The 22,477-nt window shown below is 44.5% G+C and overlaps 1 protein-coding gene across 2 annotated transcripts in view; it reads left to right on the forward strand.

The window, feature by feature from the left end:
* LOC126542462 (uncharacterized) overlaps positions 1-22,477 on the forward strand; it is a 106,026-nt gene that overhangs the window by 18,671 nt on the left and 64,878 nt on the right. Inside the window, exons 7-9 of one of the 2 annotated variants that reach the window (XM_055077262.2) lie at positions 8,122-8,237; positions 14,746-14,763; positions 14,865-14,972. In XM_055077262.2, coding sequence (XP_054933237.1) covers positions 8,122-8,237; positions 14,746-14,763; positions 14,865-14,972 — 242 coding nt within the window. The remainder of the gene's footprint in view (positions 1-8,121; positions 8,238-14,745; positions 14,764-14,864; positions 14,973-22,477) is intronic. The other variant, XM_055077261.2, reaches the window with a different exon arrangement.

The following is a 22,477-nucleotide window of genomic DNA, read 5'->3' on the forward strand; positions in this document are numbered from 1 at the left end:
ACATGTTTACAGTGGCCTCCCTCTGCTGGTAGGGTTTAACTAGATTGCTTTGGTACACTTGTGGTGTCCTTCATTTTCCCGGTACCATGATTAAGTAGTTTGTTTCAGATAATTTCTGAATTATGTCAACTGGTCCTTCCCATTCAACCTGTAGTTTGTTTTTCAATGAGCGTTTCAGGATCATTACCTTTTCCCCAACTTTAAAGCATCGCGTTCGAGCCGTCCTGTCATAGTAATGCTATGACAATCCTACCTTTCGCATTTCCTGCCCTGCTGATTCTTGAGATGTGTGCAGTCGGTCTAACAGCTCTAGCACGTATGCCATAACCGAAGGATTGTCCGCCCGGCCTTCCCAGGCTTCTTGAACAATGCAAAGAGGGGACCGAAGGCAGTGACTGTAAACGAGCTCTGAAGCTGAAAAGCCTGTTGACTCGTGCGGTGCAGTTCGAAGCGCGAACATTGCTGCAGGCAAGCAAACTTCCCAATCGGCTTTGTGCTCATAACAAAGAGCTTGCAAAAGCCGTTTCGTGACTGAGTAGACTTTCTCTACCGCATTTGACTGCGGGTGGTACACTGAGCACATTTCCAGAAACGTCGAGGTCAGTGCGCTCGTAAAGACGGATCCTTGATCTGACTGGATTTCTGCGGGAAACCCTACTCGCGCGAAGATAGACAAAAGCGCGTTGACGATCTCCACCGAGCTTAGTTCTTTGAGGGGCACCACCTCAGGAAATTTTGTTGCGGGGCATAGTACAGTGAGAATATGCCGATAGCCAGACTGCGTTGCGGGAAGTGGTCCCACTGTGTCTATTATGAGCCAGCGAAACGGCTCCATGATAATAAGACCAAGTTTCATTGGCACTTTAGCCTTATCTCCGGGCTTGCATATGCGTTGACATGTGTCGCAGCTTCTTACGAATGCTTCCACTTCTCAAAAGCAGCCGGGCCAGTAAAATTTCTGCAGTAAGCGGTCCTTTGTTTTATGAATGCCCAGATGCCTTGTCCAAAAGCCCCCGTGGACCAGGTGCAGGAGGTGCTCACGATAGGGATGCGGCACCACGAGTTGATCGAATTGTACTCCCTTTCGACTGGTGTACTTTCTATAGAGGACGCCTGCCCTCTTGAAGAATTTTACGTTCTGCTTGGCCACACGTTCTTTCGTGTCTGGCCTTAGGTTATGCAGGGTGAAATCTTTTTCCTGTTCAATCAATGTGGCAGGGCTTACATTCAATAAATTTTTTCTGCATTCTGCCTCTCAAGACATTTCAGGCTCCGGTGCTTTCCTGACCTCTTCATTAGGTAGTGTACCTTTCGCAATATCCCCTATAGGGCTGTCCTGTTTGGTGCTGGTTGACGAATCCTCCTTCAAACCTGTTTCCTCCACCACTGGACATTCGTACACTGCCTTGGCCGCGAGCTCCCTTGCTTTGGAACGAGTTAGGGCTTGCACTATTCCATCACTAAACCCTATTCCCCTGCGTCTCAGCAAATTCTCAGATTTGTTAGAAAACAAATATGGATACTGTGGCGGGAGATGTGCCGAGACGGTGGCTTCAGTGCCCAGTACTCCAAAAGGGCCTTCGATACGAATCTTGGCCACAGGGAGACAAACACTGGAGGTTTCCACGGCTTGCCTTATCCAAGCACATTCTCCCGTGAACTGGCCTTCCTCTACGTACGACGGGTGCACCACGTCCATTGTGGCTGCCGAGTCGCGAAGCACCCGACACGGTTTGCCGTTTACCACGAGGTCTCGAATGTATAGTTCTAGCAATTTCGGATTTTCGTTGTTACTAGTTAGTGACATCAACACTAGTTTAGGATTTTTGCATCCCGCAGAGATATGCCCCGTTTGCTGGCTGTTGTAGGAAACTATTGGTTTCCTTGCCTCAAAAGCTTTTTTCTTTTGCCTTTCTGCCCTCTGTTCGGGTGACTCCTCCCTTCCCTTGCTGTTCTCGTCACTAATTTTCACTGAATCTGACCTTTCCTTGGATTTATACTGACTCAAGTTTGACCATCGCTCCGGCTTGCCGGGTCTGTATTTATTCATCTCCTTCTTAGGAGCTTCGTTGCCTTCAAACGCACGGTGAGTTACATACTCTTCAGCGAGATTGGCCGCTCTCGTGATAGTGTCCAAGCCTGGCCTATCTTGAACCCAATATTTCATGTTTTCTGACAGCCGGCGGTAGAACTATTCTAAAGCAACGCACTGCACTGTCTTTCAGGCGTCGCCGAGTGCACCCTCTTCTCTGAGCCATTCCTTCAGGTTTACCTCCAAGGTGTATCTGAGTATGACTCACTTTTGGTCGTCTCGACGTCCCTGAATTTTTGCCTGAATGCTTCTGCTGATAACCTATACTTCTTAAGCAGACTCCCTTTGACTTCATCGAAGTCCTCTGCTTCTTCTTTTCCCATGCGGGTAATGATATCAGCTACCTCACATGGCAGTAACGTAAGCAAGCGTTGCGGCCGCGTGTTTCTCGTGAATTTTGCCTTCTCACACACGCGCTCAAATTGCACCAGAAAAAGACCTATGTCCCCTTCTACTGCGTAGGGCGCCATAAAGTCTGTCATTCTGCGCTCGTTTTCTCGTGCCTCTGTGCTAGGTCTTTCAGTATTTTTAGCCTTCAGAAACTCGATGTCTAGGTGCCTCACTTCGAGGCTGCGCTCTTCTTTGGCCTCACGTGCTGCCCGCTCGCGCTCTTCTTTTTCTTCAGGGCGCTTATGCTCTTCTCCTTTTCTGCAAAGCTCTCTAGGCATTCCTTCAGTTCGTCGTCTGCCCCGCTCGCTTCGATTGCCTCAATGATCTTCGGCTTTCTCTTTGATTCGGCAATTTGGAGGCCCAACTCTCTGGCCAAGCTCAACAATTCCGGCTTCTTTAGTGCCTTCAAGTTCATGGCTGCCCTTAGTGCTGCTAACTCTTCATTCTGTAACAACCTCGACATACTCAAAACTTCTGTGAATGGTTAAAGAAAAATCACTGCTCTGTACTTCCCCCCAAAATTACGTAACGCCAAGTGGTACCTTAGTGAAGAAAAGCTGGGCACTCACCATAGGCAGGCATGAATCCTCTTCCTTCCGAACGTTGTCACCAGGATGAAGAGGAGACGATCTCTTAGATTTCGTCCAAAGTGTGGCTCTCCTGGGTGGTGTATCCCTCCACTGTCTACCAGTTGTTGCATTCTCCAGGGTAGCGTATCCCTCCGATGTCACCAGTTGTTGCATTCTCCAGGCTAGCATATCCCACCGCTGCCGACAGTTGTTGTGATGCTTGGTTCTTCGGCCTTGATCAGCGTTACTATTGGGTAGCGTGGCATTGTCGGCAGGCTGCAGGCGTCCGGTAGAGCATGGCGATCAGGCAGGGACTTCATTTTCTTCTTCTCATCTTTCACCAACCTTTGAATAAACCTTGCAAGTTTCGCACTAGAAGTCGTTTCATCCCTGCCGGATCGCCATGGTCTACTGGATGCCTGCAGCCTGCCGACAACGCCATGCTACCCAATAGTAATGCTGATCAAGGTTGAAGAACCAGGCGTCGCAACAACTGTCGGCAGCGGTGTGGTATTCATGCTGTATGTATTCTTTGTCTTTCGTAACACAGCTACCAGCCCAGCCCTTATGCCTTATCCTAGGCTTACATATAAGTGACAGAGTAAGGAGCAATAAGTGCTCGCCCCTCTGATTATGATTCATGAAACAAAACCGAATCTCCAGAATATCAAACTAGCGAAGCAGCCCTGCCTTGAAAGGAAAACAAAGAGAAAAATAATTTTAGGTGTACAGTGAAACCTCGTTAAACCGTAGTTGGCGGGAGCTTGGAAAGAGTATGTACTCTATGGTAGTAGTGCTTGACCAAAAAAGCATGAGATCATGCACTTACCTGTCAAAAACGGAACGCGGAGAGATTGCGATGAAAGGGCAAAAATATGCTGTATTTATTCACTTCGCGTGACAAAAGTCTGTTATTTTCGTTTGATGCTACGACGACCTAGCGGAAACTACAGCGGCCTCAAACTTACTGAAGCTGCGAGCCAGCATTCAAGCCAGCCCCCTCTTCTCAGCAAACACTCGCATGGCAGATTTCTCGTTGATGTTGCATATTCTTCATGCACGGACGCAGTAGCGCTGCAGAAGTCGTGGGGTGCCTTCTTCATTGCAGGGTGCTGTTCTCGTTGCGACGATTGTATTCATGAGGCTGATGTAACGCACAGCTTCTGCCACTGTCGGGCCTTTATCGCCTATGCTGTCGCTTTCCGTGTCGTCCTTATCGCTATCGTTAGGTGACACTTTGGCAACAGAGGCAACGATGGCAAAAAGTTGAACCTCGTAGCTGATATCTTTTCGCAGTCATAACAGCACGGCCGAGCAACTTCTTTGCATTTCAAATGCCACTAACCGTAGTCAACGGTAGATCCTTGTCACGTGCCAGCGCCGACTTCTTTGTGTCACGTTCGATAGCACAAACGATGTTTAATTTTTCTTCTTTGCTGAGCACCCGATGCTTTTTTGTCCGTCCGAGCTTCGGCATGATGCGAGTCCTTGCTTGCACGATGCCGATATCATGTTGATGTGGCTTCACGTGGAAATGCACAGGGCGCTTGGAGGCTGTTGTTCCGATCTCCGAGGCTTGTTCTGCCGGGCCACCCGATGGGGACGACGGACCGCCGTGGTTGCGCAACGAAAAGTGGAAACACTACGTGTTAACCCATTCATACGCAATAAGCTGGTACAGTTCATGCGGATACAAAGCACATTATGTTCGATGGTCACTGAGCTGGGGATTTGACTTTACTACTTTTAAAACGAAACTACTGTTTAAGTGGGTACAGTTTAATGATGTTTTACTCTATAAGTAAATTGCCCCTCTCAATTAAATAAAAAAATAAAGAAGTACTGTGAGAGGAGGATTAGTAAGCCAGAAAATCATTACGGATGGTCAAAAACACAGTTTACAGAGCGTATAAAAAATGGAAATGTGTGCCTCAATGTTCAAGTGGAATAACACATTGTGATCAGGCAACATACTAAATTCAATCTATATACAATCAATGCATTCTACCGGTGCTAACATATCGAGCAGAAACTTGGAGGTTGACAAGGAAGCTTGAGTTAAGGACCACGCAAAGAGTGATGGAACGAAGAATGTTAGGTGTAACGTTAAGAGACAGGAAGAGAGCAGTGTGGATCATAGAACAAATGAGGATAGTGGATATTCTAGTTGACATTAAGAGAAAAAAATGGATCTGGGCAGGCAATGTACTGCATAGGTTAGATAACCGGTGGACCATTACAGAATGGGTGCCATGAGAAGGGAAGCGCAGTTGAGGATGGCAGAAAACTAGGTGGGGTGATGAAATTAGGAAATTCGCTGGTGCAAGTTGGAATTGGTTGGCAGTGGACGTAAAATAGCCTGATGATGATGAACGTCCCCAATAGGTGGCAGGTGGAAACAGGATTTTTGCTTGAAATAAATGTTTTGCCTCTTTATGTGCTCAAATAACAAGTTTTTCCTATTTTAACATCTGATACCTTGACAGGACCCAAAGTGCGGTTATAGTTCGAACTATGGGGAGCTTGAATTATAGGGACTTCATTTTATCTGGTAAACACAATATAAAGCAGAACACTTCAGTCTTTAGCATACTGTGAAGTCGAATCTGGGACTACAAGAGTTAATGCAAAAAGGCAGGTCTACATAGAGTCATCATTGCAATCACCTCACTGAGGTTTTCCAGATTATGAGTGTTCTGCACTGAATAGGCTGCTCCAAATATAAAATTAGCTGCCCCAATGATGGCCTTCTTTCCCCTGTTAAACAGCTCCAAAATCAATACAGCTAAACCTTGATATAACGAAGTTGGTAAAATCTGCAATTTGCTTCGTTGTATCAAAATTTTGTTTTATTGAAATTCAGCCTTTTATGCAAATAAGTACAGTCGCCGATTGATTTCTTTTACACGGAAAGGGGCCGCAGAATTTTCCAAATTATCGGCCACACGAAAAAAGGAAATTTGAATGAGAAAATAATTCATTTTAATAAATTTGGCAGTCGACGACGAATTATAAGGTTTCATGCCACATACGTCGACATTATTTTCTGGGCGGTATGATAGCCTTGGCTGATAGCGTCGCCCGCACTGGGGTGACACTATCAGGAAAAGTGCCGGCAGTGGGGAGTGAATGCTTTGTCTGCCTCTCGCTCCAACGGGTCACCGAAACACGAGATTGCATAACCTCCAATACTAAACGCACCGTAAGACAGCTTACATGGTGGCACGCTGTCTCAGCACGCCCACTGTTTGTATACGCGGCAGGTTACCTCTAACACAGGGTGCACGGCAGCATATGCGCTCAGCCGCACTGGCTCAGCCAGAACAGAGATGGGTGCCAACTTGCCCCACACTCCGCTACCCTCTCACACGCTTGATAGCATTACCGTGAGCTTGCTTCCCTCCCCTTCTTTCCCTTTGCTTGCGTGGGAAGGCGGCACTCCTGTAGCCACCATCTTTCTTCTCTCACCCTTGCACACTTTCACTCGCACCGAAAGCACACAGTGCTTGGGGCACGATAAGATCCAAATAGGCATTTGGACTTTATACGGAACATGATGCGGCTCCACTTCGGGGGTCACTCTTGTGGCGCCGCACGAAAGTTGAGAGGTGTTTTTGCAGACAGCCGCTTGTAATTCATTCATTTGACCGGCTGCATCTGCATAAGTTTCCATTTATTGTGATGGCATTCCTTTACGGCGACAGTGAAATTTCGTCATATTGATATAGCATACAAACACACTTCGTTATATTAAAGTTCTAAATACGTGGTGTTCTAAGGACAAGAGGTTACGAAAAGTTAAATACATATTATATTGAGAATTTCGTTATATTGAAGTTCGTTATATCAAGGTTTAACTGTATATTCTGCTCCACAAGCTGTTCCAGCTCTCCCACCCCTGAAAGTGGCTACAGCTGCTGGACAATTTGGAGCGTAGGGGCGCATAACAATGATTATGGTTAAAAACGCAATAGCCTAACCTGTGCACACCACACTCATTGATGTACCCAGCACCAAAGTGGCCTATCTCCCCCATTGAGACGCAAAGTGTCTGACAACAATGGTTTGTTCCTAACAAGGTGCGATTCATTGATTGTCTTTACTTCTGGAGCTAAGGTCCTTTTAAATTCCCTGCCTCACGTCACGTTCCCTTACATCTGCTTTCGAAAATTGATGCTTCAGGCAACTGTGATGCGATGTCGATGAAGTGAAGTGCTAAAAGCAGCAGTGCCTCATGGGGCAGGTTTAGTGGTTCCCAGCGGAGTGCATCAGCCTATATTTATCTCCAATGCAGGACAAAGGCCTCTCCCTGCGATCTCAAGTTACCCCTGTCCTGTGCCAACTGATTCCAACTTGGGCCTGCAAATTTTCTAATTTCATTACCCCACCTAGTTTTCTGCCATCCTTGACTGCGCTTCCCTTCTATTGGCACCCTTTCTGTAACTCTAATAGTCCACTGTTTCTCTATCCTGCGTACTACATGGGCATCCCAGCTCCATTTTTTTCTCTTAATGTCAATTAGAATATCGGCTATCCCCGTTTTCTCTCTGTTCTACACTGCTCTTTTCCTGTCTCTTAACGTTATGCCTAACATTTTTCGCGCCATCGCTCTTTGCTGGGTCCTTAACTCGTTCTTGGGCTTCTTAGTCTCCTGTTTCTGCCCGGTATGTTAGCACCGGTAAAATGCAGGGCTTGTACACCTTTCTTTTCAGTGATATTGGTAAGCTCTCAGTCAGGATCTGGGAGTGTATAAAATAGTCTCAAACTGACCCAACTTTTGATGTTATTTTAATCTAGCACTGAGGTGTCAGAAGGCAAGCAAAAGATGTGTGGTGTAGCCATAACTGTTGCAAAAGCAGCAGCACAGTGAGATGTCAGCCTGAGAAGCCTCGCTGGCAGCATCTTGTAATAGTAGTCTGAGCTTGTTATTAGCCCAAATTGTTTCTATGTATAATAAGAATGTTTTATCACTGGAGCCTGCAGTATCTGTTGTTTGCTCACTGGTACAATGTTCTATTTTTTTCCCCCATGGCTGCTGTTACTTATGCTGTGCCTTGACATTTAAAACAGGTTTGCATTCGTGACATTGCGAGACCAGCAGGCAGTTGCAGATGCCATCAATGAGATGAATAACTATGTTTTTCTGGGAAAGAAGATCAGTGTCATGGTCTCCGGTCAAAGGGGTGGTAAGTGTGCATTTGAAAATATGTGTATCACATTGAAATGCTTTTTACTGCAATATCTGTTACTGGCTATTTACGCTAGAGGAGAACAGGTTTGTAACACTGAAGCCGTCGTAATTTAGTTTAACCAAAAAGAGAACGCTAGCTTTATGGGCTTGTTGGCTTGTCAGCAGCTTGTTTATTTGATGACCATTTTTTTTTCTTTGGAAATTGATCATTCAGACTTAGTATCTGGCCTTGGCAAATGTTTGCATTATTAAGCAACATCGAATGCTGATTTAAGGCCAACTGCAACAAAATTTCTCTTTGGACAAATTTTGTTAAATATGTGTATAAAATTAAACAATACTGCTCAGACCACTTATAATGTAATTGCTTATTGTGCAGGATTGGGCATAATACATTCTTTTGTGACTCCCATTTGTCTTCCCATAGAACTCAATATTTATTTTATTTATTTATGCATGACATACTGCAGGACGTGAGGCCTAAGCAGGGGTGGAATACAAAAATATATGTTAAATTGCAACATCCAAATTCAAGCAAATCGAGCAGTAGGAAATAACTCTTAACAATACTAATATGAACTTAAAAACATGGTCACTCATAGGGTCAATACAATCCACACAGCCAGCTGGCAAAGAGTTCCAATCAGTGATCGTCTGAGAAAAGAAAGATTGCTGAAATAAATTGGTTTTAGCAAAGTACTGGGCAAGAGAAAGGTGGTGGGAATGTCAGGTTTGTCTAGTTGTCAGTAATGCTATGTACAGTGAGGAATTCAATTCAAGTTTCAGGTTAATATAACAAATATAAAAATTTCAAATGAAAAAATTTGCGGCGGGACTGAAGGGTTGGGATTAAATTTGATTGCATTAGTGGTGAGACAGAAACGGTTCGACTGTACCACGAAAAAATGAAACGGACGACATTCCTTTGGATTTTCTCAAGTGCTTTTATGTTAGTGGTAGCATGCAGGTCCCAGACAATTCAAGCATATTCTAATTTAGGCCTTTTAAAGGTTTCATATGCTAGTCTTTTTACCTGGATCAGTGTATCTTTTAGTTTATGGCGCAAAAAGCAGAGTCTATGTAAGGCAGAGGAGCAAGTATTAGAAATATGCGTGTTCCAGCTTAAGTTGTTTGTTAGTGTCACGCCAAGATAATTATATTCGTTTACTTCTGTAATTAGTCCTTAACCCAGAGAAGAAGAGAATTTAAATGGATGGAGTTTTCTACTAACGCGTAGTAGAACCGTCTTTTCTAAGTTTAGTTTCATACCCCATCAATTGCTCCACGTGAGGATTTTGTTAAGGGCCGCGTCTAGTACAACATTATCATCAGCTGGCTGGATCTCATTGAAGATAATGCAGTCATCTGCATGCATGCGAATATGCACAGGTTCATTAATCATCGACAATGTTGTTACAGTATAACAGAAATAGCTGCGGCCCAAGAACGCTGCCCTGAGGGACGCCAGATGTGACTGGAAGGGTCCATGAATCTTCACCGTTTATAGATACATATTGGTTGTGCTGTTTTAAATATGTTGAAACCCAGGCAATAAGAAAATCGGGCAGTTTTATCATGTGAAGTTTCTCTATTTGTCATGCGGTACAAGGTTGAAAGCCTTGCTGAAGTCCAAGAAGATTAAGTGTACCTGGCCGGCCTTGTCAATGACGGAAGCAAGAAAGTGAAATATGGTGACTAACTGTGTAACTGTCAAAACCGTTTCCCAAAGCCATGCTGGTGTTGCAACAAAACGTTATTTTCCTAAAGAAATTTTGAAATGATGTTAGCCACAATACGCTCTAGGAACTTAGAACAAGAACATATTATAGATAGGGGGCAGTAGTTGGACAAAGAAAGCGGGTCACTTTTCTTCAGGGCGGGAACGACACGTGCCATCTTCCAATCGTCAGGTATGGATCCAGTTTTAATAGAATCTTGAAATATCACAAGGAACTTGCTCAGGGCTTCAGCGAAATGCCGAAGGAATGCATCTGGAATGCCATCAGGTCCCGGTGAAGATTTAACTTTTAGTCTAAGCAGCATGTTAAGTACGCCTTCATGTGTGATCAAATCAGTCACATTCGAGAAATGCCACATTCGAGAATACATGCATACCGCTTATAGTGCAGCTTTGCAAGACGAAATACCAGTTATAATGTGGTTGCTAGCAAATCCCGCAAACAAGTGAGGCAGCGAAGTGCGCTTCTCAATGATGTGTGCCGACTGAGGGGAGAACAACGAGGGTGATGCGGAGGAGGAGATGCGGAATGAGCGAACAATGAGAAGTGGAGGAGAAAAGAAGAAAAAGAAAGAAACAGAATAAATTGTGGCTGCATTGTGCTGGCTCAGCGGGCTTGTGGGGGTTGCCTAAACGACATAGAAGCCGTTTGCTCAGCGGCACTTGGTCCGTATTGAATGTGTGCGCATTGTCATTCTTTGGCAATTCAGTTTGTGTGCGGAAAGTGAATACAGCTGTATTCACTTTCGGGTGGGCACTTTTGGGAAATTATCGGGCAGGCCGGAAGAAGTATTTCAACGTAAAATCTATTGTTGTTTACAACTCCAGCACCGCAAAAAAATTATTCAAGGCCATGAGTGTTTCGCATTTGCCTCTTGCGATGTGTGCCATTGCAAATTGCAGATATCATGTGTGCGAAATTGACTCCGTGATGCTGTCAGTTTAAACTGTGTTCTGCAAATTCATCAGTTGAGAACATTGTTCACATGCGAGCTTTTGCTGTTCCTACTAGGGGTGGTATTCTGAGGTGATCACTTTCGGTGATACTGTCACTTTCTCATGATGTAGTACACGTCACGTTCGATGATTTAAGTGGTTCAGCTCCACCAGCCAGTCAGTGCACACTGAAAGTAATTGTCCGAGAATATGTCCCCAATAAGCGCACTCACGAACTTTTTCTGTACGCATTTGCGGTAGTTGCCGGCTGATCGCCCATAAACTCTGCTTCACGGGCGCTGCAGCTTGTGCACATGATCTTGCGCCAGATCAATGTGTATTTATCTATGGGTGCAAACATATGTCAAGATTGAGTTTCCCTCGGTAGTATTACCCCCTTGGCTAAGCCTAACCAGTGCTGTCTCGTCTGGAGTTGGAGGACAAAGTTACGGTTTGGTGCAGAGTCAACAAAATGCTTTGCAATGCCTTTACGGCACTTGGAAAGTAGAGGAAACGCCTCATCAATGAAACTGAGGGAACATCCCATTCGTATGCTTCAATTCCCAGACATGTGGCTGCTTGATCTACATGTTTTGCATGTGCACAGCCTTTGAAAAACATTGTTTTGGTGATGGCGCGGAAATTTGCGACACTGGCGACTTAAGTTATAAGTGGTCTATGCTGTTTTGGCAAAGCTGCAGGGCTGGTAATTGTCTATAAATTTATAACAGCCTTTAAATAGCACCTATACTCCATTTTGTGCTTAGCAGGTAGTGCTGCAGAAGCTGTGCATGTAGTGCGATTATTCAAGGCTCACTCTGCCCATTTTGCAGTGCAGTTGTTTTAAATTTGCAACACTTTCTGAAGAATAACTACAGTCAACTTTCTTGAAATGGAACCTCAAGGGACCACAGAAATTGGTTCCTTTATCAGGAGTTCCATTTACTGAGGGACAAAGCTGAATACAATTGCCTGAATACAAAACCAACCAACCATGAGGAGGATGTTCCGTTTAAGAGGCAGTTCCGTTTAAGGGATTTCTGTATATCAAGATTCCACTGTACTTTAGTAACTAGAAGTACAACTTGTGTGAACATCAAGTTGCATTTAATTGTGTACCATTATTCATGCACTTTTGTTCTTCCACTATGGGATGTACTATGGTTTAACAAGTCCGAGCAGTATGTTTTGGCCGATGGTTACAAAATCGCATCACTCTGCTCATTTAGTGGCAGGTAGTTTCAGATCTGCCATGCTTTCCATGTAATAATTTCATCATATTGTGCAACATAAAAGTATGAAACTTTATGTTACTTCGAATGGCATGATGCATACCTATATCTTTGTTACATATGGGTGATGAATGATTTCTATGTCGAAAATGTGAGCAGTGAAAGAAGCAGGGTGTCTACCAACTGGGAAAACCGGGAATTCTCAGGGATTTTGAGTAGTCAGGGAAAACCCTGGGAATTTGGGCCTCTATCAGGGAAAATTAGCTGCAACCTTATTGAAAGGGTCGAAAGTGGTGGTAATGTTGGCTCGAGTAACAGACAGGAATCGTAATGAATTGTCTTTGACGTCCTGTCGTAGGCTGGAGGAGTTGTCAGTGTACAGTCAACGACCGACTTTCTGGATTCCCGATAGTTTGCACGGCTTCGCAGCACAGCCACGACGCACCCCATAGAGTCAATGTATCAGAACGTCTGAAATTTCGGACACAAGAACTCTTTGCCGTCCGATTTTCTGCACATTTTGCCGTGACCGCAGGTCCGAAACGGCATTTATCAAAGCCACCACTACTGCCATTTTGATTACCTTGCGGCCTTGAACCTGCGCTCTCGCACGCAGATCCACTGGCAGCCGTAGCCACCACTGCGGCAACGATATGCCTAGCTGCTTTGACGTTTGCTATGAAGCTTCTTACCATTGGGTGCCGTGTTTTTTATTGACAGAATTCACTGCTGTCAGCAATGGCACGGACTCCGCCTTTGTGGTCCTCGCGATTGGCTTAGAAGCTTGGAAAGCACGGTGCATTGTATAATGCTGGTTCCCGAAAGTCAGCTTCACCTCTGTATACAGAACTGTTACTTGGTGAAGCATATGCAAAAGTGTTGCAGTGAAGGATAACAAGCATGTGAAGGGGCTATTGCCACAGGACACAGTATGTATTCCTTAATTATACATGCGTGCATCCGGTATTTCCTGTCACAGTATGAGCACCAGTATGCCTAATATCTGTACCGACAGGCCTTCACAGTGTTTTCGAATGTGCCTGTGGTGGTTTGAGCCCTTAAGGGCAGTAAATGACATACATTAATTTTTTCCAACAGGCCGATTTTTCGGACGTTTTTGCGCCCACTAGGGAGTTCAAAAAATCAGACGTGGACTGTGCAACTAACCAAGAGAGGCTTCAAATGGTCCGTGGGGCGAACGAGTGACGGGAGGAGGGCGCGAACAGGAGACCTATGCACTGAGGAATGACCAGGAAAAGAAGCGTGCTGCTGCCATTTTGAAGGAACTTGAGCTTGGCTGATGCCGAGATGCAGGTGTCCCTCATCCAAACCAAAATAAACTCTTTAAAGCAGTGAAACGCAACACTGAGGCGTTGTGTGCGGGCTGTAAGTATACCTCAGCTGTTCTGACATATATGTCAGGACAGTTGAGGTTGACTTACAAGCTGTTGAGAGAAAATCTCAGTTGTGACAAAGTTTGGCCTCATACCACTGAGCTTGCTATCAGTTGATAGAAATAGCTCATATTAAAAAATATTTGCTTCTGTAGGCATCTCCTTTTTATTCGTATTTGAGAATGTCTGACTCCATTTGCAATTTTTTTCGAAGACATTTTATTTGCTGTGCATTTTACTAACCCCTCCCTTCTATTCTCTTCTTGAATCACATAAACACTACTCCTTAGTATTCAAATTGAATTAGGTCGTCTTTTTAAAATTTTTTTCATATGCTTACTAATAAGTGATAGCATCGGGCGATGTGGTTTCAGCTCGTTGTGACATAAAACATAGTTCTGTATCACTCGGGGAATTCTGCAAAGGCACTCAAGGAAAACCTGGAAAACTCAGGGAATTTGGAAATGTCAACTTGGTAGACACCCTGAAGAAGTCACCTCTGTAGTGTTGCCTGCTGTGTATGAAATGGGGTGTAAGCGGATGTGTGCACCTGTTGGTTAGCAGATTTGAGGCAAACACCAGACCCTGGTGTTCCAAGGTTTCATGCACGTCATGGGCGCCATGGTATATTGGTGGTCGGGCTGAGGAACCATGCTGGTTTTTAGCATTCTGTGTTCTGCATCACTTTCGATGTGAGTGGTAATTTTTCATTTTCTGTATCGGAACATCTGTTTTTGCTAGCTTTTCATGTGTCTAGCTGCTCTTATTTCCAATGTAAAATTTTCATGATGTGTCTAGCTACTCTTATTTCCAATGTAAAATTTTCCGTGAAGGCTGCTCTATATCTCTAGTGTCTGAAATGAGCCTCTCTTTTGCAGTCCAAAATTTTGTTGCAGTTGGCCTTTTCAGTTTGCAGTTTGCCTTTAATTAGGAGCTATTCAGCTGCACATCAGTTAATGTGGATGTTGGATGCTACGAGTGCTGCAATTAAGGCTGAAAATTCTGCTCTGTGCTGAAGAATGTAGTAAAATTTTGGATGTGCTCTTCTTTGGTAGCACTTGGATACGAACTGTGAAGGACCTGTGCGACATTAGTATAGGGAGAGAGTTAGGTCATGCTTCACATTTCTGTGACGTGAGTTTGTGGCAGTTGAACTGCAGAGTGACAAGTTCTCCTTTGCTCTTTCTTTGTGCAATGCCAAAGGAACCAAGAAGAAAAAGGGTATGGGACTTAGTGCTAAGCCTAAAACTCCAAAGATTTTTTCTGTTGCCCCTGACACTGAGAACTGCCTCTTCCTTGCTACCCTCTTCTTTGCATCTCAGGTTCATCAGCTCAGCCAAACAGGGATATGCAGCAGAACAACACTAATTCTTCTCATGAAAGCAGTAACATAGAGGAGTCATGGGACAACATGTCATCATCTGCACCAAGTAAGGTCTTAGGCACTTCTTTGTTGTTTGTTTGATTCCTTCTTTTTGCACGATACCATTACTGAAAAAAAAAAAAAAAAGCAAACTACAGTCAAATCTTCATATGATGAATCATGTGGGACTGCCGAAAGTTGTTGGTTATTCTGAAAGGGTTGTTATAGTGAAAGCACCAAAATGAACTATTCAGCCCATTGACCCATCAATTCATAAGTTGCTACCTTTTGAGCTATCTACAAAAATGTCGCTATTGGCTCTCGGCCAGCGCTGTTGCTATTTTCCATAGATTCCACCACCATGCACCAAGAGCGACGCGCGCAAAGCAGATGCTGAGAAAGCTGCTGACGAAAAGGAAGCTCCATGTCGCTTCCAAAGCACAATTTTCTTGTTTGTTTTCACATTTCTTGCTGTGGGCACCGCAATTGTTTCACTCGAGGCGGGCACCTGAACTATTCCAAAGCCCAAGCGGACATAAACAACACCGTTCGGGAAGTGTAAAGTGAGACCGTGTCGCATCCCCGCTAGTTCAGAGGTTACATCAGACGGTTACATTTCTCCATGTGCGTAGCTAGTACGGTTGCAGAAAGAAGCGCAAAAGAAAGAGGCATGCGCAGAAAGAATGGCGAAAGAAGGAAGAGATGCGCCTCTGTTGCTAGGCGGCACTTGCCTGGGCAGAACGTGCGCTCACAAAACCCGATGCACCGTTGCCTTCGGAAGAGATTAAAAAAAAAATATATATCTCGTGTTTTTTTATTGAGTGCAGTCTCGGGTTTACTGAACCCATGCGCCGCGGCGTCTGCTTTCTGTGCCTTGTTGTCTGCTAGCCTACTGTTTGGCTGCCGTGAAAGATACACAAAAATCTAAGAATCCCTAGACTTTGGAATATGCATTAGTTCATAGTGCTGAGGCGTTGAACATGACACGGAAACTGAATAATGATTGTTATTCTGAAAAGTTTGGTATTCTGAAGTTTGTAGTACTGAAATATTTTTACATTGAAACCTTAAAGGACACTTACGGGTACTGACACAGAAAATTTTGATCTGGTTTTTCTGCTTCAGTAAGTAGCTAATGACCCAGTAATCTGGCACAAAATGTCATTTACTTCAGACTGCGACAGGTAATTATTTGGAGTCTTTGTAGCGACCAGTCCAGGTTTCTGAGAGCTACGAAGTGGGCCAGACAAGAAATGTAAACACAGCTGGGCATGTGATCACAAAACCTTTGATGTACGCTCCGACACGTACGCTGGCGCGCAAGTTTTCTGTTGCTGTCAGTCTGCTAGTCTGCACGTGTGATGTCCTCGCCACCATCGTCGTCCAGCAGCGGCAATTTCCTGCAGGCGGGGGTTGCGGCCGTATTAGATGTGACCAATCACTTTTGATTCGACCCACTAGAAAGCAGCAACTCGGATATTGTGGCTGGCAACAGTGAGGACAAACCTCAAGACCCTCGCGTTGGCCACGTTCACTGGTAAGACCAGAAAAATCAGTGTCGAATGTCGTGGCCTGCATGGTACTTAACACTAGTGTGTCCACATCTGCCAGTGAAGGCTACTGTAGGGAAAACGATGCATAGCTATTTTTAACCCTGAATGTGTTAGGCAGAAGTCAGCGGCGCATGGCATTGTGCTGTACTCGCAATTCCTGTGTAGTCAGTGCAGCGCAGTCAAGCTGATAGTGGGGAAATATGCGGACATAACAAAAACTGCAGCTTAATTCTGCAGTTGCAACAACATGGAGAGCATCCCAGTACAAGCAACGACTGAAAAGAAGAGCCCATGCAAGCAGCATGACAGGCAACGTGATGTAGTGTTTTTTTGGTTGTTTATAATCCTTCTTTGATGTCAACGTTGCGAGGTGCTGGATTTTGCGGTTGGCTGCGCGTACATACTTTAAAATTGATTTTAAATATGTTCTAAGCTATATTCGCCATTGATATTTTGCAAATGATGTGTCTGTGCCCACATAAATAAATTTCACGCTTTATCCCCACTTCGAAATTTCGTGTCAGTACTCCTTTAACAAGTTGGCTGGGGATTTTCGAAAAGTTTGGTAATCTGAAAAGTTTGTTAATGTGGTGTTTGTAGTAATGATATTTCACTGGATAATGAAGAATGTCGATTACGCTTTGGCCTCTAAGATTGCCTTTACACTGATATTTTTAGAGGTCATGTCACGTCTCCGATCTTAGTACAGTCAAACCCACTTATAACACTATTCAAGTCGCTAGAAAATCCCATTGTTATAACTGACAATTGTCATAACTGGGTTGTCTAAAAAAGGCAGAGGGGACAAACAGTTAAACATTTTAATTATAAGTAAGTACAGACAAACCCACCTATCGTATTTACCCGATTCTAATTTGCCCCTGAAACCAAGGGACACCCATTTTGTTCAGGCTTGAAGTAAGAAAATAAAATTGTACTTGAATCTAACACATTCCCAGTTTATAAAATAAAAATATAGCATGACTTCACGTTCGCACTCAGCAAATGCTAGCTGTGCAGAATTAACCATCACAGAAGAGAAACATATTTTTTTAAATGAACTTTCATAATGAAAGTGGCACATTGTCATCACCATTTGCGCTTCGTTGGCCACAGATACCAAGCATATAGGGGTGGTATCCTCAAGTGATCACATCTATAGATGCAAGTTTCAATGTAAAAGTATTTCAGTGCTATGAACTTCATAACGTCAAACTTTTCAGAATAACACTCTTTATTAAATTTTTGTTTCATGTTAACAACGCCCCAATACTACAAATTCATATTTCATATTCTGTGGATTCTTAGATTTTAATGTATCTTTCATGGCAACCGGAGTGGATAACACGGTGCAGAAAGCAGGCATGCTTTGCGACTTGCCCCTAGGGAGGTGCAGCGCATAGACTTGGAAAACCTGAGACGCTGTGAGAGTAGAAAGGCACAGGATGGGACTTTTCTGTGTGGAGGCATCAGGTTTTGTGAGTGCATGCTCCGCCTGGACAAGTGTCGTCTAACAATGAAGGCTTGCTTCTTTTGGCCTACTTTCTTCGTGCACCTCTTTCTACATGCGCAGAGAAATGTAACCTTTATGCTCATGGAGGATGCCACCTGGCCTGCCCTTTCCTGATGGTGTTGTTTACACACGCTTGCGCATTGTAATAGTTTAGGTGTCTGCCTCGAGCGAGACAGTTGCAGTAGCTTTGACAAGGAATGGGAACGGATAGAAAAAAATGGTAATGTGTTTTGGAGGCGACATGAAGCTTTCTCCTTGTCTGTGGTTTTGTCTGCATCTTTTGCATGTGCTACTGTTAATATGGTGTTTAGGTAGAGTGCGGTGGCGGAATCTATGGAAATTGAAACACAGAATGAGGAATTTTGGGGTTTTCAATATAACAACCTTTCAGGATAACATACAATATGCCATGGTCCCTGTAGTTTGCTATACCAAGATTTCACTGTTATATGCACATTCTTTGCAGCAATGACAAAGAATTTTATCATTGGCATATGCATTTCAGCCTGCTTTTGCTTTACAAAGAATGGAAAACTATGCATGAGGCTTTGAAAAGCAGAAAATTATCCTCCAGTAACTGATGAAATTCCAGCGCTTTGGAAGAAGCAGTTATCTTCTAGAAATCCAACTAGCCCAGCTTTCTACCTTAAGATCTGGTTTTTGGGCCAATATGTTACAGTAAAACCTTGTTAATTCGGTTAATTTGTATTTCACAAGACTGAAAAAAATGTCCGAACCAAACGAATGTCGAATTATCAAGGATATCTAGAAAACAATAAACAGATGCTCAATACATCAACACACTTTTATTTATTGAATGAACCAGCAAATCGTGTTCCTCTTTTGTATAAAAGCAGTGTGGAACATGCAATTCTTGTCATCTCGTGACCGATTAGTGCTTGTAGTGGCAAAGGCCTCGTGACTTGCTTCTCAGCTTGGCCATGACACCGCCTCTTGTGTTAGACACGCTTTTCACTACCGCGGGCTCGTTCTGGTTATTTTTTCACCAGTGAGCTGGTTGTCAGCAGAATGTCCGTCCATTGTGACGTAGCTGGTGCTCCTCATCCTTGATAGGTTTGCATTGAGTCAAAAACAAAGCTGCTGTTTGCCGCAACCGTGTCCGCTATCAATGCGATCTAGGACGAAAGCACGGCCTCTATTGACGCAATCATGGATGCCGACCTTGCAGTTACGAAGGCATACGGTCAACACAGTGTTATACGCGCCAATAAATGCAAGAATAAAGGCTTTAAAGGCACAGATAGGCACGAGACATTCTGGCGTTGCCGACAGTCACGTTAAAGGGGTCCTAGGGTCTCACAGGAGCACTGACCACCGTGGGTTCGAGCTTAGTGGCCCACAGGGCCACATTAGCCGTCGCCTCTAGCACACTGCTGCGCGTGCGCTTGGGTCGTGCATGGGCTCCCGAGTGGTACGAACACAGGAAAACACAGTATTGGCCTGAGTTGGCGGAAACCGTTTTGTCTCCGGCGGGCCTCAATACTGCACAAAAGCCTGGTCCTGGGGTTCGGTGGAGACTTTTGGTTCCTGCAAACTGTATTTTCTGTGTGTATTTTTGCCAAGGGTGAAAATGCAGATAGGGGCACCTGTAGCACGTCGCTGCAAGGCCAAAGGCTCCTGTGATGTGATGCTGGGAAAAGTCGTCATGTCTATGTGCTTGCTCTCGCGATAACCACTGGGCCAACTCGCGAGAGCTCAGGTAGTCTCCTTCGGCTAGTTCCTCTGGTAAGTGCAGCTTGGAGGCCCACGTGCGAGCACTAGGCACCGCTTTTCGGCTTAGCGTCCAGGCAGGATCAACAGAAGGCACATACTCGCCGTATGGGTAAAGGCACCATACGGGAGCGCATGTCTGAGACAAAGGGGCCGGCAGACAAGAGGAAAGTGTGTGCATACCCAATGCAGTCCCAAGAGAAGAGACCCACGCTCCTGTCGTGAGCAGCCGACAGCAGCTACGCCACGACATGAGCGCCCCCACCGCAAACCATTGTAAGTGGAGCGCCACCACTGACAACCGTCGTGAGTGGAAAGGGGAGAGGCGTAGGGATGGCAGAACAGGTGAATTTCTACGCATTGACACCAGCGCATACCTCCATCCTCGAAATGTACAATTTCCACTGATGACTATGGCAAGCGGACATTGCTGCTTTGTTTCGGTTGGATACTTGCGCTGGTTTTGCTCTTCTGCATTGCACATTTGTGGTGCTACGCACACACCGAGCTCAGAGAGTTGTCTGGCTTAACCAATTTGTGGCCAAATACGTCTGGATTAACGAGAGTTTGATTGCATTAAGTAATGCATATGCCTTCCAGGATCAGAGGACGGGTCCAAATTATCTGATTTTCTTAATTAACTTGGTGTTACTGTACCAGTGCTGATATGTATCTTGGCAGCTCGAAAACTTGAAAAAGGAAACACTGCTAAATCTGTGATTTAAAGCCAAACATTTGTATCTATAGTTGCCATCAGAGAAGTGGGTTTGACTCCCTGCCACGGTAGCAACATACCATATTAACTCGAATCTAACGCACAATTTTTTTCCGATAGAAGGGATCCAAAAAATTGCGTGCGCTGTATGGGCAAAGACGGGGGTACGACCAATTATGACTGTAAATCTGCATTACCATATGGTCATTGGCATTTTAAAATGGCCGCCTCATACGCACTTCGAGCCTAGCCATGAGCCTGGCTGCTTGCTGCAGCTTCCTCCACGGGCTGTAGTATGTGTGCGTAAGTTAGTACACCATCCGTCTTCCCATTTTCTGTGTTTGCTCTGTCAGCATGGAAGCGCTGACTTCGAAGACACGTGATGCCGCAATTAAATGGAAAGTGATCATGTGTGCGGAGACGGATGGAAATTGGGCCGCATCACGGGCGTTTTGATTTCCTGAAACTTGCATGTGGGACTGGCACAAACGGAAGAGCCGTTCTACTCTGGTGGCTGCTGCGTATCGTGCGGCCGCGTGGCCCCTGTCTTGAAATCGATCTGCGATGAAGGCAGTCTATGCATCTAGGCACACTGCGCTGCATTCTCGTCGCTTAGTTTGCGTTGAAGCGTCAAGCCGCACAAAGATCCATTCGCTCACTCCTGCTACAGTACTTCTTTGCTCCAGCATTTTGATAAAAGAGTTTCTGGGGTTGCTGAGTGAGATGTGTTCATGTTTGCTTGTGTGTGCGTGACGCCATGCTTGATAATTTAGTAGTAAGTGAATGTTTAAAAGTTTATACGGCGAATAAAACTATTATCCTTACTTTTCATAAAGCTGTCTACTAATTTACTATCGCAATTGATGCTTCGCCTTTCAGGCGAAATTGTTACTTTTTCTAATCCGTTCTCATAAATTTAAGGGAAGCGAAATCTCTGTGTCTGAGGATTTTTCTGCTGCTACAAGAACAATTAGAAAAAACCTCTGGGCGAGTGCAGCTGAGGACAGAAAAGAAGGCAGGAAAGTGAAACTTGTATACAACAAGATTAAGATAGATGATGACATGTTTCAATGGGGCAGCACTTTGATGAAAAGGGTTCCAATTGTTCAAGAAAGCCGCAGTGTAAAACGAACACAATGAATAAATGATTGCCCTAAAAAGACGTTCCGGTGCATCAATGTCAATGCCCGAAGCCTGGCGAACAAATTAACTGACTTAGACAGCATTATCTTAGCACATCACCCTCACGTTGTAGTAGTAGTGACGGAAACGTGGTTACATCCAGATATTTATGACAGCGAAGTAGCACCGTGTAGTTATAATATTTTCCGGAGTGATAGAAATGGTCGTGGTGGTGGCGTCGCAATAATATACAAAGAATCTCTGCGAGTGTCAAGGTTGCCAAACATTGACGGGCTAGAAAATTTAATAGTTAAAGTATTCCTAGAGGAATTTCATTTAATAATTGGGGGATTTTATTGGCCCCCGAGCTCCAATAATACATTCGTAGAAAAGCTTAATGAATTCTTATGCCAAAATGAAATCCGTTCTGCTAACTTGTTGTTGACAGGGGGTTTCAACTTTCCGTCAATAAATTGGTTAACCGATACTCCAGAGGCTTTAACTAGTGCCTGTCAATCAATCCTCGATGTGGTGCTCTTGCATAATCTGACTCAGCTAGTCACTGAGCCCACCCGCGTACAAAATTGCTCACAGTCAACTCTGGACCTCTTCCTTGTTACCGCCAACCTGCTACGCCGTAAGCCCCATGTGGATGTCTTAGAAGGAATATCAGACCACAAAATGCTATATCTAACCTTGGAACTGCACACTACACCTAAGCTTCAGAAGAAAGCGATAGTTATTCCCTTGTTCTCACGTGCAAGTGACGTCGATATTTTAGATGAACTATACAGTTCGTTTTCTTCTTTTTCTGGTTTGTATGAATCACAGAGTTGTTCTGTTGAGCACATGTGGGCCTTCTTCAAAAACTTAGTTCACCGATGCATAACTGATTTTGTGCCAAGAAAACGGAAAATAGTGCGCAGCAGCAATCCATG

Source organism: Dermacentor andersoni, chromosome 2 (genome assembly GCF_023375885.2).
Source record: "Dermacentor andersoni chromosome 2, qqDerAnde1_hic_scaffold, whole genome shotgun sequence".
In the NCBI taxonomy this organism is placed as follows: Eukaryota; Metazoa; Arthropoda; class Arachnida; order Ixodida; family Ixodidae; genus Dermacentor; species Dermacentor andersoni.